General features: G+C 32.3%; 1 protein-coding gene across 2 annotated transcripts in view; it reads right to left on the minus strand.

The window, feature by feature from the left end:
* Positions 1-12,122, minus strand: part of LOC145660542 (high-affinity choline transporter 1-like) — a 142,219-nt gene that overhangs the window by 31,514 nt on the left and 98,583 nt on the right. For both annotated transcript variants that reach the window (XM_081725739.1, XM_081725748.1), the window contains exons 3-7: positions 11,311-11,418; positions 9,968-10,123; positions 7,235-7,383; positions 6,370-6,519; positions 73-202 (exon numbers count right to left, since the gene is read on the minus strand). In XM_081725739.1, the coding sequence (XP_081581865.1) occupies positions 73-202; positions 6,370-6,519; positions 7,235-7,383; positions 9,968-10,123; positions 11,311-11,418 (693 nt within the window). The remainder of the gene's footprint in view (positions 1-72; positions 203-6,369; positions 6,520-7,234; positions 7,384-9,967; positions 10,124-11,310; positions 11,419-12,122) is intronic.

Consider the following 12,122-nt stretch of genomic DNA (forward strand, 5'->3'; position numbering starts at 1 on the left):
ATTTCAAGCAAGTATTAATTGTTTTACTATCGTAAAATAAATATATTAAATCAATGCAGGAAGTTGCATTACCTGTTCCTCGAGCAATTACTCCAAGCACAGCTGGTGGGACAGCCAGAAGAAAGCAGCCAAACATTGCAAGGATTGAAAGATTTCGTGCTCTACCAGTGCTCTTCATGGATAATATTCTTTGAAAGTATCCCTGATGGAAATGGGAAGTAAATTATAACGTCAGATTATATGTAATTTTATTAAATGAAATGGTAGTTTATTTATTTATCGTCACAGAATACAACAGATGTCATACTCAATTACAGTGTTAATTTTTCATGATATACGTCTAATATATTCATAGTTTAACTTTTAAAGCTTGTAAGGCAGTTAGCATAAACATCTATATTACTTGCCATTTCAATGAATATTGTAGATTGCGCTTAATCTGCATGCTAGTGACTTACTTAGCATATTCGTCCATATTTTTGTATAATAAACGAAACTATAGTTTTCTGTGCTTGTTTTTCTATTCAGTAATTTTATTTACAAGCTTGAAAGCAGTTTGTGGCAGTCTAATTTATTTTAAGCATTTTCTACTGGAGAATCATGTCATGCAATGTAATGTTCTTTGCTTAAACGTTATAATTCAAGGCCAAGAAGGAATGTTAATCCAGAATTAATTGTTTGGAGAAATGTAGCTACCGAAATAAACTACATGAAAAAATTAACTGAACACTGAGAGTTGCTTCCGTTACAAGCTACAATGTTTCAAAATCGGAAAATTTCAAAAGAACTCAAAATTTGGAAACCCTGTATCTTTTTGAACAAAATTTTAAAAATTTGAAATTTTGACAGATAAAACCTATAGTATGTATTATACAGATATACAAATATTAAATTTGAGACTTACCTACAAGTCAAGTTACAGGACGTTAAAAATGACATTAAAAACTTATTGTTAGCTGAGGACAGGGAGATAGAAGATTAACAAGCAAGTGCCAGAGTTGGACTGGGTTCATAATTTAATAATTGATTGTTGTTTTTAAGTTTAAATGATGGCAATGGAATGGATGGGAAGAAAAGTAGAGAGAGACCAAGACGGAAATGAATGACTATGGTTAAGAATAACTTCAGGGAGGAAAAATTCTAACAGGGGAAGAATACCCGGGTAGATCTTCAAGGAAAAGACTTATCACAAATGTCAATCCTATACAAGTGAGAAAAGACAGAGAGAAAGAAGAGTTGTTATAAGTTTAAAATGAGTTTGTTATCTAAAATATAGATGTTAATGTCCTAAGTTTCAACTATCGTAGCATTTTAATGTTGTGGCCAATGTTAATAGAATGTCTTATTTGTAAAGCCTTGTATCTTGTAAAATATACCATCACTAAGAGTATACTGAACAAGTGTATCCTATATGTTCTATCAATTTATAACACACTTTACTGGCAAAGATATTTTCACTGCTTTGTCCCTGTGTTAGAGCGGAATGTTAAGTGATTCATTACTTTACAAAGTACAGAATATGAAATTCATTCCACTGCAAAAGCTGTACGAATTACATTTCACACAAGTGTTTCTATTGCATGTGGATATGATAGTCGGTTACAGAAGTGAATAACATTAGTGACGAACATAAAGATGTGCATGTAATATTTTATGATCTCTCAGGACCAAGAACTGCGTTTACAAGAAAATGAGAAAGGCCAGATTTGAGTACCCATGAACAATGTTCTAAGAACACTAAAGCCTATTATACGTCGTCATAGTTTTCCATCAAATGTTGTATCAAACTTTTCTTTGATGGTAATTTGGTCAAATAAGTTGGCTAAAATTTTTCGCACCCATTATAAACGATCAAATATAAAGATGAATATCCTTGCTCATTTGTTTATATTTCTTGATTCAACTTTTAGATTACTTGAACGTATGTGTGTAGTTTCATGGTGACATCTGCTGGTGTAACTATAATGAATAAGGTTGTAGAAATGAACGGAATAACTACTTACATTTATTTCCGTCTCATTTCGCTCCTTTATTGCTAATTCCCAAATATTTCGTATTTTCATGCTTCCTTTCTTGTTCAGTAAATACGTATGAATTTATATTGTATTTATTTGTCCGATGCTTAAATTTCGTCTAATTCAGTTAATTTTCGAGTAACTTTTGTAACTTTAGGGCACTGATTTAGGTCCGTCATAAAAATGTTAGATTTTACAGTTAAAATGAGAGAGTACATACTAAAGAGGATTTTTCACAATGTAGGAAACCACTAATTTATATTTAGAAATGCGAAAATATTACACGTGCTTTAACCTATGTGATTTTATGCAACATGAAGTGTTTTTCACACTATCCTCATTTACGCGCCCCCCTTCTTCACTGATGCCTCTGCTTCTTGCGAACCCACAACCCTGCGCTTACTCACAGGTCCCCTGCTATTCTCCTGCTCTGAATCGGTTAAATATTATCCTCGCTTTTAATGGCCACCTAACGTAAATTGCTTTTTCTGCAGTTTTATTTAATGGTATTCTTCCGACGCGTATTTATACCATAAAGAAAGATCTCGTGAAGTGAATCTGCTCTCATGAATGCAGCTCCTACCCTAAGAAATAATTTTTAGGACACTACGAATGAATTTCGTGAAAAAAATAATTACATACAATAAGATAGAACATAATCGTCCCAGATACATCATATGCACGCATATTGTCAATCTGTACGCAATTATCTGAGCATGCGCCAAAATAATAACATACCAGAACGTCTTAAGATCTCATTTAAATCGAGAAAAGTGAAAGAAAATGTTTGTTTTCTAATTTCACGGAATATTCTTAATCTACATCAATTGTGGGAGGTCACCTACGGTACTTAGCCCTAATATTATTTAATTGTATAGTTATACAAAAGAGATTACTATTATAAGAATGTCAACTCCTTTCCGTGTCCACGTCATACTCAATTTTAGTGACACCGCATAGCGATTTTCGTTTGTTTTCTTTGATACAATGTTGGATAGAAATAGAACAAGTTCTAATTTAGAACAGTTGTATCAAATGTTGTACCCAACCTAAAAGTTGCATACAACTTGTTATCGTACACGTTCAAATTCCACTTTAATAAAATGTTTGATACAATATATGATGGAATGTTTGTTCGTCTATAATCGGTTTAAGTGTCTTACTATTTACAACAGCTACTGACAGGACATACAATATTACGCCCAAATTAGGCGAAGAAATATCAAAACATCTTAATGAATACAAGTCACAGTAGAACCACAAACAGGATCCAAGAGTAACAAATAATTTGTAAATAATATTGTAATAATTTTGCTCGAACCAAAAAGTATTTGTATCAAGTTCTTCAAACAAACTGAGTTACAAAATAGTGAATGAACAGGCTTGAGTTGTTTATACAGTGGAACTTCTTTAATTCTAACCTAAAGGGACCATAAATAATTTTCTAGTTATCCACAATTTCGAATTATTCATGCTCTTTTAACATTTATATCATAGCTACTTCATGTAACACGACTACGTTTGAATGAAGTACAGCATATGAGTTGAGATCATATGATCATTTATTATTGATAAGCATAATTCATTTTTCTATGATTGTTATTTTTTTATTTTTTTCATTTTATTTATTTATTTTTGAGATTTTTAACGTCCTGTAACTTGACTTGTAGACAAATCTCAAACATGATATTGGTACAGCAGTAGAGAGGTTATCTGTCAAATTTCAGATTTTTAAATTTTGTCCCAACAAAAATCAGGATATCTAAATGTTAGATTTTTTAAAAAATTTTTCATTTATGAAACATTTTAGCTTGCAACGGAAGCAACTCTCAGTGTTTATTTATGTATTACATAGTAGATTTAGGTAGCTAAATACTCTCAAATAATTAAGCCTGAAATTATATTCCTTCTTGGGCTAATATGGCTTCGAACATTGCAAATTTTCAATTTCGATGTCAATTGCTCAGGTGGATTTGGGTCGTTTCATTAAATATGTACTAGATATAAAATAGGTTGTTCTATCAACCTAGGGTTTACCAGGTCTGAGTAATATAGACTACTGTAAACCCCTACAAATGTATGAATCAGCACATGTTTTCAAGCAAAAATTGCTGCAATTGGCGTTGGGAAAATGTAAAAATTGGTCTCTGTAATCATGTAAGAATAAAATAAAATATATAAAAAAAAATGGTCAAGCAACCTTCGTTGGCTCACTTCACATGGATTGAACCACGTATTAAGTGCTGGTTTAAGAAAATTAAGAACATGATAGGTTTACAGCAAAGTGATACGCCTAGCATGACAGACAATAGACTATACGGAAAGAATCGCTGAAGATATTGATACAAGCGTAATGATCATTTTGCCTAACATTCGGTCTCTAAATATAAGTAATAATTTCATAGGTTTCAAAATCGTGCTGTTTTCTTCAACAGGGAAACATGGACAAGACAAAAGCAACAAAATAGTGATAAAACTATGGATAAGAAAGGATACACAAGAATTGTTGAATGAAAATTTGTAACTAATTTATATTTTACTTTAGTGTTCCTACATCCCTCTTGATAGATGGTTTATCTTTAATTTTTATTTTCTTATCCATATTTTTGGTCATTCCAGTGTAGAAACTGTAGCAAAAAACAGTTCATTCAGCACCTCGCGGTGAAGGTACACTCACGTCCAAAATTATTGTCGCATGTCTATAAATATGTTATTGTAGGAATCTGATAACGAATTCATCCGGTATTTCTTATAATGTTAATATGTTTATAATCGGCAAAGACATTTATGTGGCAAATTTCATGTCAAAAGAGCGGTAAATAAGAACAATAAAACGAAACGAAACCTTTCTTGTCCATTTAGCAACATTTTGTTTTACTCATTCTAATTTTCGTATTTATAATTCTTTTTTTATGAAATTTACCACAAATATACATTTCCCGATTATACATATAGTATCAGAATTAAAAGTACCCTGCAAAATCATTATCAAATTATATTCTTACAAGAAGACAGTTATAGATATGCGACAATCATTTTGGACATGAGTGTACCTGCCTCGGATATAAACTTCCGAATAGTGGTTCAAATTCCACTTTAAACTGTAGGTCCCGTCTCATATAGAAAGAATGAGAAGAGACTTACACGAGAGTCAATCCAATCAATCAAATTATTCTTTGCTTATAACGTGAGCACCTTTTCTAACGAGAAGTCAATCTCTGGTCCTCATTCTGACTAAATTATAGGAGCAGTTAGAGAAGGATTGCACGTAATAAAATAACGTTAATTTTCATAAATGTATCCGTAATTTAACATGGACAGGGATTAAAACAGATCGCGATCTTAGTATTGAAAACTATTTTAATTGTCCTAAATTAAGTAATCTATTATTATGACTTATTTACAAAAGTGTACTTTTTTTCAGAACATGTAATTTCTGCATTTCACCATTCTATATATCAAGTACACAGTAGTGATTACTCAATTTACTTGCCCCCTTTATTTTTATTTTAACTTGATATGAGGTTTGAACTTAATATGGACCAATTTGATTACTTGAGAATTTATTCAATCCTGCTTCTTACTTGTATTTACCTTTTCATCCTTGATGCTGATGAGCACTTTATAGCGAAAATTTGGGAGGCAGATATTGTTTAATCTTGTGAAACTCGGAAGGCACAACAAATAAACATTGTTATGACAATTGCAGTGTAGTTTAATGTATCTTAAAGTGCAGAAACCTCAATGCAAATTTCAGAAATATGAATTCACACAAGATTACTTCAATTCAAAGTTAGACAACAATAATAAAGGATAATGCTGGCTACTGTACATATTATAGGTATAAGTATTTAGACAAGAAACACGTTAAAATATTACATTGTCTTAAAGTGGACTAAAGTGACTCTGAAGTAGATTCAGCTGACAAAATTCTGTCAGATAATAAAGAGAATTACCTGAAATGATGTGTTTAAATGATTATTGTTCATCGACCAACCAAGTCATGACTCGTCTATAACGTAATACTTAAACCATGATTAATCATCGTACTTTTTATACAAGAATAGATATCGCGACTACTCCAATTAGTCTCAAAAGCACACTATAATATTTTTTATTATTTTTAGATATTTTGTTAGCTATAAAAGGGAACACAAGTTAGTTCACTTATCTGTAAAAATTGTTAACCAGTTATCTAATAAAATCACTGCTAATTACATATGAAAAGAATTATTATGAACTTATTCTTAACGCAATATATAAGTCACTTTTTCCCACCTTATTCTTTCTGAATAAATAACTTCAAAAGATTCTATTCTGAATGTTATAAATTTTTAAAAATATAAAGTGCTACCTGCCATGGAATTCCTCCAAATATGAGTAACAGCATATTGTCAATATATTCACCAGCATCACTTGCTGTCAAACTTCCTAGCCAATCAGCTTGAGCAATTTTCTCAGGCGAAACTGCTGGGTTGTAATATGCAAATGGTGCAGAGATTACCTGAATAGAAGAAAGGAAGGAAGTAATGAACTCTGCTGGTAAAAAAGGAAAAGAAAATATTTGTGCTTTAATAGTCAAAGTCTAGTGATCTTACAGCTATTATTCTTTCGAAACAAGAGATTGTACATGCCTAGGTATATATCGATATGTTAACGTTGTCATTACTGGGTTTCCAAATTTACTAGAAATATGCAGTCACAGAATGCTGTTTACATATTTAGGTGATCACAAATGTGCTTCTGATTCAGGGAAAGATAGAAAGGACCACTTGTTGTTATTACATCATTAGATTTCTATTTACAGATTAATTTAGTTCAAACCTTCGATTTTACTAAACGTGAAGGGTTCAAGACTAGAAATCGCTCAGCAATAGTACTGTATATAAAAAAGTGTGATGACAGACGTATCAGTCGACGCTACAGTCAACTTATATAGTTTTTAGATTTTTGTTTGTTTATATTTTTGCTTTATTAAATACATTAGGAGTACGGTAGCTCAGTGATAAAGTGCTCACCTCTGGTGAGACAGGTTCTTGATTCAATTTCAGGTAATGTAAACTTATGTTGGACATTATGTATCCGTCAAGCTTCTCCGTTTCCTCCGATTCTTTCATTATGATTCACTTACTTTATCTTCATGTCTTTAGCCTGAAAGGATATTGGTGAAGGATAATGAAGGAAAGGATAACCTTTACAAAAATATTGAAGATACTTACCAATCCGAAGACAATTGAGGCTAACTGTATGACGTCTGTGTAACTGACACTGTATAGACCTCCAACAACAGTATATGCAGCAGCAAAAGCAGCACTAATAATTATAGACAAAGTACTATCAAGCTCAACAATAACCACCAAAGAAGAGCCTGTAATCAGAAACATAACATACGATTAATGTTTTGATACAGATCAAACTAAATATTTCTAATATGTTGTTTATATTAGACTAGTAATTATAAAGATTAGTATTATTTCCACATAAATTTGTGTGTAATATGTATAACATATATATTTGTTATGAGGTTAATTTTATTATAGGACATGTGCAAAATATTTACGTCATTACTCAAGAAAAAGGAAAAATGATCTGGTAATTATTTATGGTAAATTAGAAGACTAGGATAAAACGCAGTAGTAACATGAGCAAAGAATACAATATAAAGGATCTTATTTATAGCGATGCAAGAGAAAAGGAATAAAAAGCGTGGACTAAAGGATTAACGATACTGCAATGGTTATCAAATTTTGCAGTAGCATTGTCAGAATTTTGTTCTGTAACTATAGACAAAGTGAAACATATAATGAAACATAAGATTTGAAATATGTTAATTTATTGATTGAATCATAAATCAAGCTATATTGTACGGCCGTACATGAAATATTTACGATCTTTTGAATCTGTTATGACACTCTCCGAAAAACACGTTATAACATTCATCTTTATCAGTAAACTATTCTATCTGGATTTTGTCGGCAGATATAGGTTATCACATTGTAAGGATGTTACTGAAATATATATTTAATGAACTATGAAGAAAATCACCAGTTTTAGAGAAAATCATCGAAATGAGATTTATTCCTCACAGCAAACTGTCCTTCCTTTCTTTTTTTCACTTCAGGAAAATAGTTTCATACCACATGGTTGTTAATGAAATATTATTTTGAGGATTTTTTTTTAAAATTCCATCCTTCAGTAAATTACCTTCACTTTGAGTTGCAGGAAGAAAATACGGAAAACATTCTTGAAAATCCTATGAAAACTTCCAATTTAAAACGTTGTCTAGATACGTTCAACATTGTTGTCCTTTTATGAGCTATTCGCATTGTATATTTGAATTAATTTTCTTTTTCTAACTTATTGAAGGCCATTATATTGTATTTTTATATTTAACAAATTTTAGGAAAGTCTGGTTAGATTTACTAGAAGGTATTGTTGTCATTAGGCCTCTGCACGGACGAATCATTCAAAAGGCACTTTTTCCACATCTAAATGTAACCCAACTAACAAATCCTTTAAAATCTTTTACTTATTTATTGTTTTCCTCTTATTTGCTTATTTAATTTAGCTATTCGTTTCTTTATGACAACAAAAAATTCATTTCTGCCATTGCTTGAAAATGAAAGTAACAGCAATTTAAGAGCTATTCTGCGTGCTACGAAGACGCCTGAAAAATCTGGAAATGTCCTTTTTTAAATTATCCTGCGAAATGTCCTGAGTTAGCTTATTTGCAATATTTTAATGTTTCACTCTTTATTCACAACATTTTGAACCACAGGCACTCTTTTTTCTGAATGATGAATCTCTGTGTTTTTCAGCACTCCTCAAAAGATTATTGTTAGGAGAGGAAAACAATAAACGAACAACTGTTTTGGAATACACTGTTTTTACTGAGAAGTTCTTGTTAAGATATCAGTAAGGCAGGTACGAGACTCAACTCAGTAATTGAACGGAATAATGTCCACATCAGTTTGAAGTACATTAATAGTCAGGAAAGAAGCAAACGATTCCTACCTGTTTGATGAGATCACAAATGTAAAAAAGTATGCTATTTTTGAAAGAAATTAAAGAATAGAACACACCTCAAATGAGGGTAGATTTAAGGTGTCGTGAATTATTCAAGCATTTTGAAGAAAATTCTATTCCATATTCCCAAATATATGATATTGTGGAGTTCAGTATGTGCTTCTCTGTTACAAATGCTCCAACTGAGAGGGTATTTTCTATAATGAATAATTTGTGGACTGATGAGAAATCTCAATTAAAAATTGAAATTAAAGGGTTTGCTGCCAAAAGGAAGTAGCTCCACTTTCATGAATTTTCGAGAAACTAGACAAAACGTTCTAAAAATCTGAAATTGTGAGGTACTTAAAAAACGTTGTCGTAATTAATATCTTGGAACACAGGAACTAACTCATGGAGCTAAATCTTTCTTGGATCAAACGGAAGCTAATTTGGTTCAACAAGATCGTACTTACAACTCAAAAACACCCCATGATGGAGATACCTCCTTTTTGCAGCAAATCCTTTAATTCTTAAACAGCTAGTAATAACCAAATGTTACTATAATTTTACCTGTAGTGAGTTCCATGACATGATTTTGCAAAACAGCAAGTTGTACATTCAAACGAAACAGTACGAGTTTAAAATGGTAAACAGTAACACACTTCATATATACAGTTTTTCTCTCAATCATATGGGGCTTTCCGGATAATAATAATGAACGCAACAAAGCTTGTTTTGGAAAAACAAATGCATTTTAAACTTTCTTCATAAGAGTGAACAAAACGTCCCTTTATCAATTATTTACTGTTATTATTAAAATTGTTATTAATGTTATTGAAATTTCTATTACTATTACCATTTTAGGTAAATAAATAAACTGATCCGATGTTGAGTTTCTTTTTATTGTCATATATATCGTTTACTAGTTAGTTTAATGTCCATTTTACCTAATGCTGCAAGGATTGCACCAACCCAAAACACATCTCCACATAGTGCCGGTAAATAGAGGAGCCCTCCAACACGGCTGCCATATTTGTCTTGAAATGGATCAAGCATTGTCACATATCCAGCTTCTCTCATGGGTTTTGTGAAGAACAAAGCACCTGAAAGGACAAAATGCATAACCAAATCAAATTTTCTTAAATTACATTCTCTTTAATTTACAGCATACAGTTATAAATTAGGTGGGGTGTCCTAAAAGTACATTTTATTCGTTTTGGGAGCCAAGATGTATTAAATCATTTTTCATGTATGACATATCATAGTGAGAAAGTCAGTTTTCCTTTATTCTTACTTGACTCATTTTAGTTTATTTCTATCTGTATAGAATAAAATATACCACAATACTGAACAAAAAGTTTATATTAACCACAGTCATTATAGGTGTAGCTGCGAGACGTGCCTGTGCACATCTTAATAAAATAGTATGATTTTTTCCTCAATTTTTACGCACTCTGTAATTCTTAAATTCATTGAAGTAACATTTTGTCTAATAATTAATACACTTATAACTCATTAAAATCAGTACATGAAATGTTGTAGTGAAAAAATGAAATGAAATCTTTGAGTTTTACGTCCCACGGCTATGCCGGTTATGCTAAAGGAGACGGTGATTATGAGAAATGAATGAAATGGTGGAATGAAGAAAGTGGGAGGAAACGGGAGAACCCCGAGAAAACCCACGCACACGGTGTTTGTCCACCACAAAGTTCACTTGGCGGGAGCAGGGTTTGAACCCGGGACCCCATGCACTAGAGGTGAGCGCTCTACCACTGAGCCACCGCGGCCCCACAAATGTTGTAGTGAGAGGGTGGGTAGATGTAAAGGGTACCTTTGTGTACACCTTTGTGAAAAGTTCTGGCTATGGCTATGACGACACTCGTAGTAATTAATTTATGAAGTAGACAAATATGGAATACTATTTTCACTTCCATTACTAGTTGAAATTCAACAAAAGAGAGAAATTACTTATACTTCAACATCATATATTTCGACTAGCAAGTTTTAATGTAGTATTGAAGTTCCTATGAAAACGCATATTGATACTGCAGATCTGTTATCCTCCGAGACCAAGGCTCCAGAGGAGAGCCGAAAGCAAGAAAGTGTAAGATATTTTCAGGAATTAGAATTTCAAGTAAAATGATAGATAATCAATAGTTTACAATCAGAATCAAAGTGAATTGCCCAAACTCAGCTACATTATTTCAGTGTAATAAGTAAACCTATTGGTTTAATATAACAATAATAAACTACACGAAGTTCAGAATTCTCGCCAATCATCATAACTTACCAAATAATAAGCTGAGACTATAGCCAATAGGAACCTGACACCCAGCTAACCCTGTAGTATACATTATTTCCGCTGTTCCATTAATGTATCCGCCTCCTACCCAAGTGGCTGCAAAGAAGAAAATTCAATTTTTCAACAAGTAAACTTTTATGTCGTGGGTGGACAGAATCTTCATAATATACAAGAGTAATCCAATACACTATTTTCCCTATTTTTTTTTTTTAAGCGTTAAACCAACTCTCTAGGAGACGAGATAATCTGTTAAGAAAAGTTTGTTCTACGTGAGGTGATCTTGTATTGCTACAGTCTGTCAACTGCATGTTTAGAAAAAAAAAAAAAATGAAATGAAATCTCTAAGTTATAGTCCCACGGTTATGCCGGCTAGGCTAAAGAAGACAATGATGATTAGAAATGAATGAAATGATGGAATGAAGAAAGTGGGAGAAAACAGGAGAACCCAGAGAAAATCCACGCACCGTGTTTGTCCACCACAAAAATCATTTGGCGCGAGCTGGGATCGAACTAAGGATCCAATGCATCGGAGGTGAATGCTCTACCATTGATCCACCGCGGCCCCCTCCAATATGTTTAGAATCAACATCCATGGTAGGGCCACGTCCTTCAAAACCTTCGTGTCGTATAAGGACATAAAACAAAAATCAGTGTTTTAATTTATATTTATTAAGGTACTTCAACTTCTGTCTTAAAGTTCCTTCGAAATTGCTTCTAAACAGTTGCGCAGGATGGATCACTTGTAACTTTATGATTTCCTTCTGACACAGTACAAAAGATTGTTAGGTAAAATGGAGTGA

The sequence above is a fragment of the Thermobia domestica genome, chromosome 1 (genome assembly GCF_964235325.1).
Source record: "Thermobia domestica chromosome 1, izTheDome1.hap1.1, whole genome shotgun sequence".
Lineage (NCBI taxonomy): Eukaryota > Metazoa > Arthropoda > Insecta > Zygentoma > Lepismatidae > Thermobia > Thermobia domestica.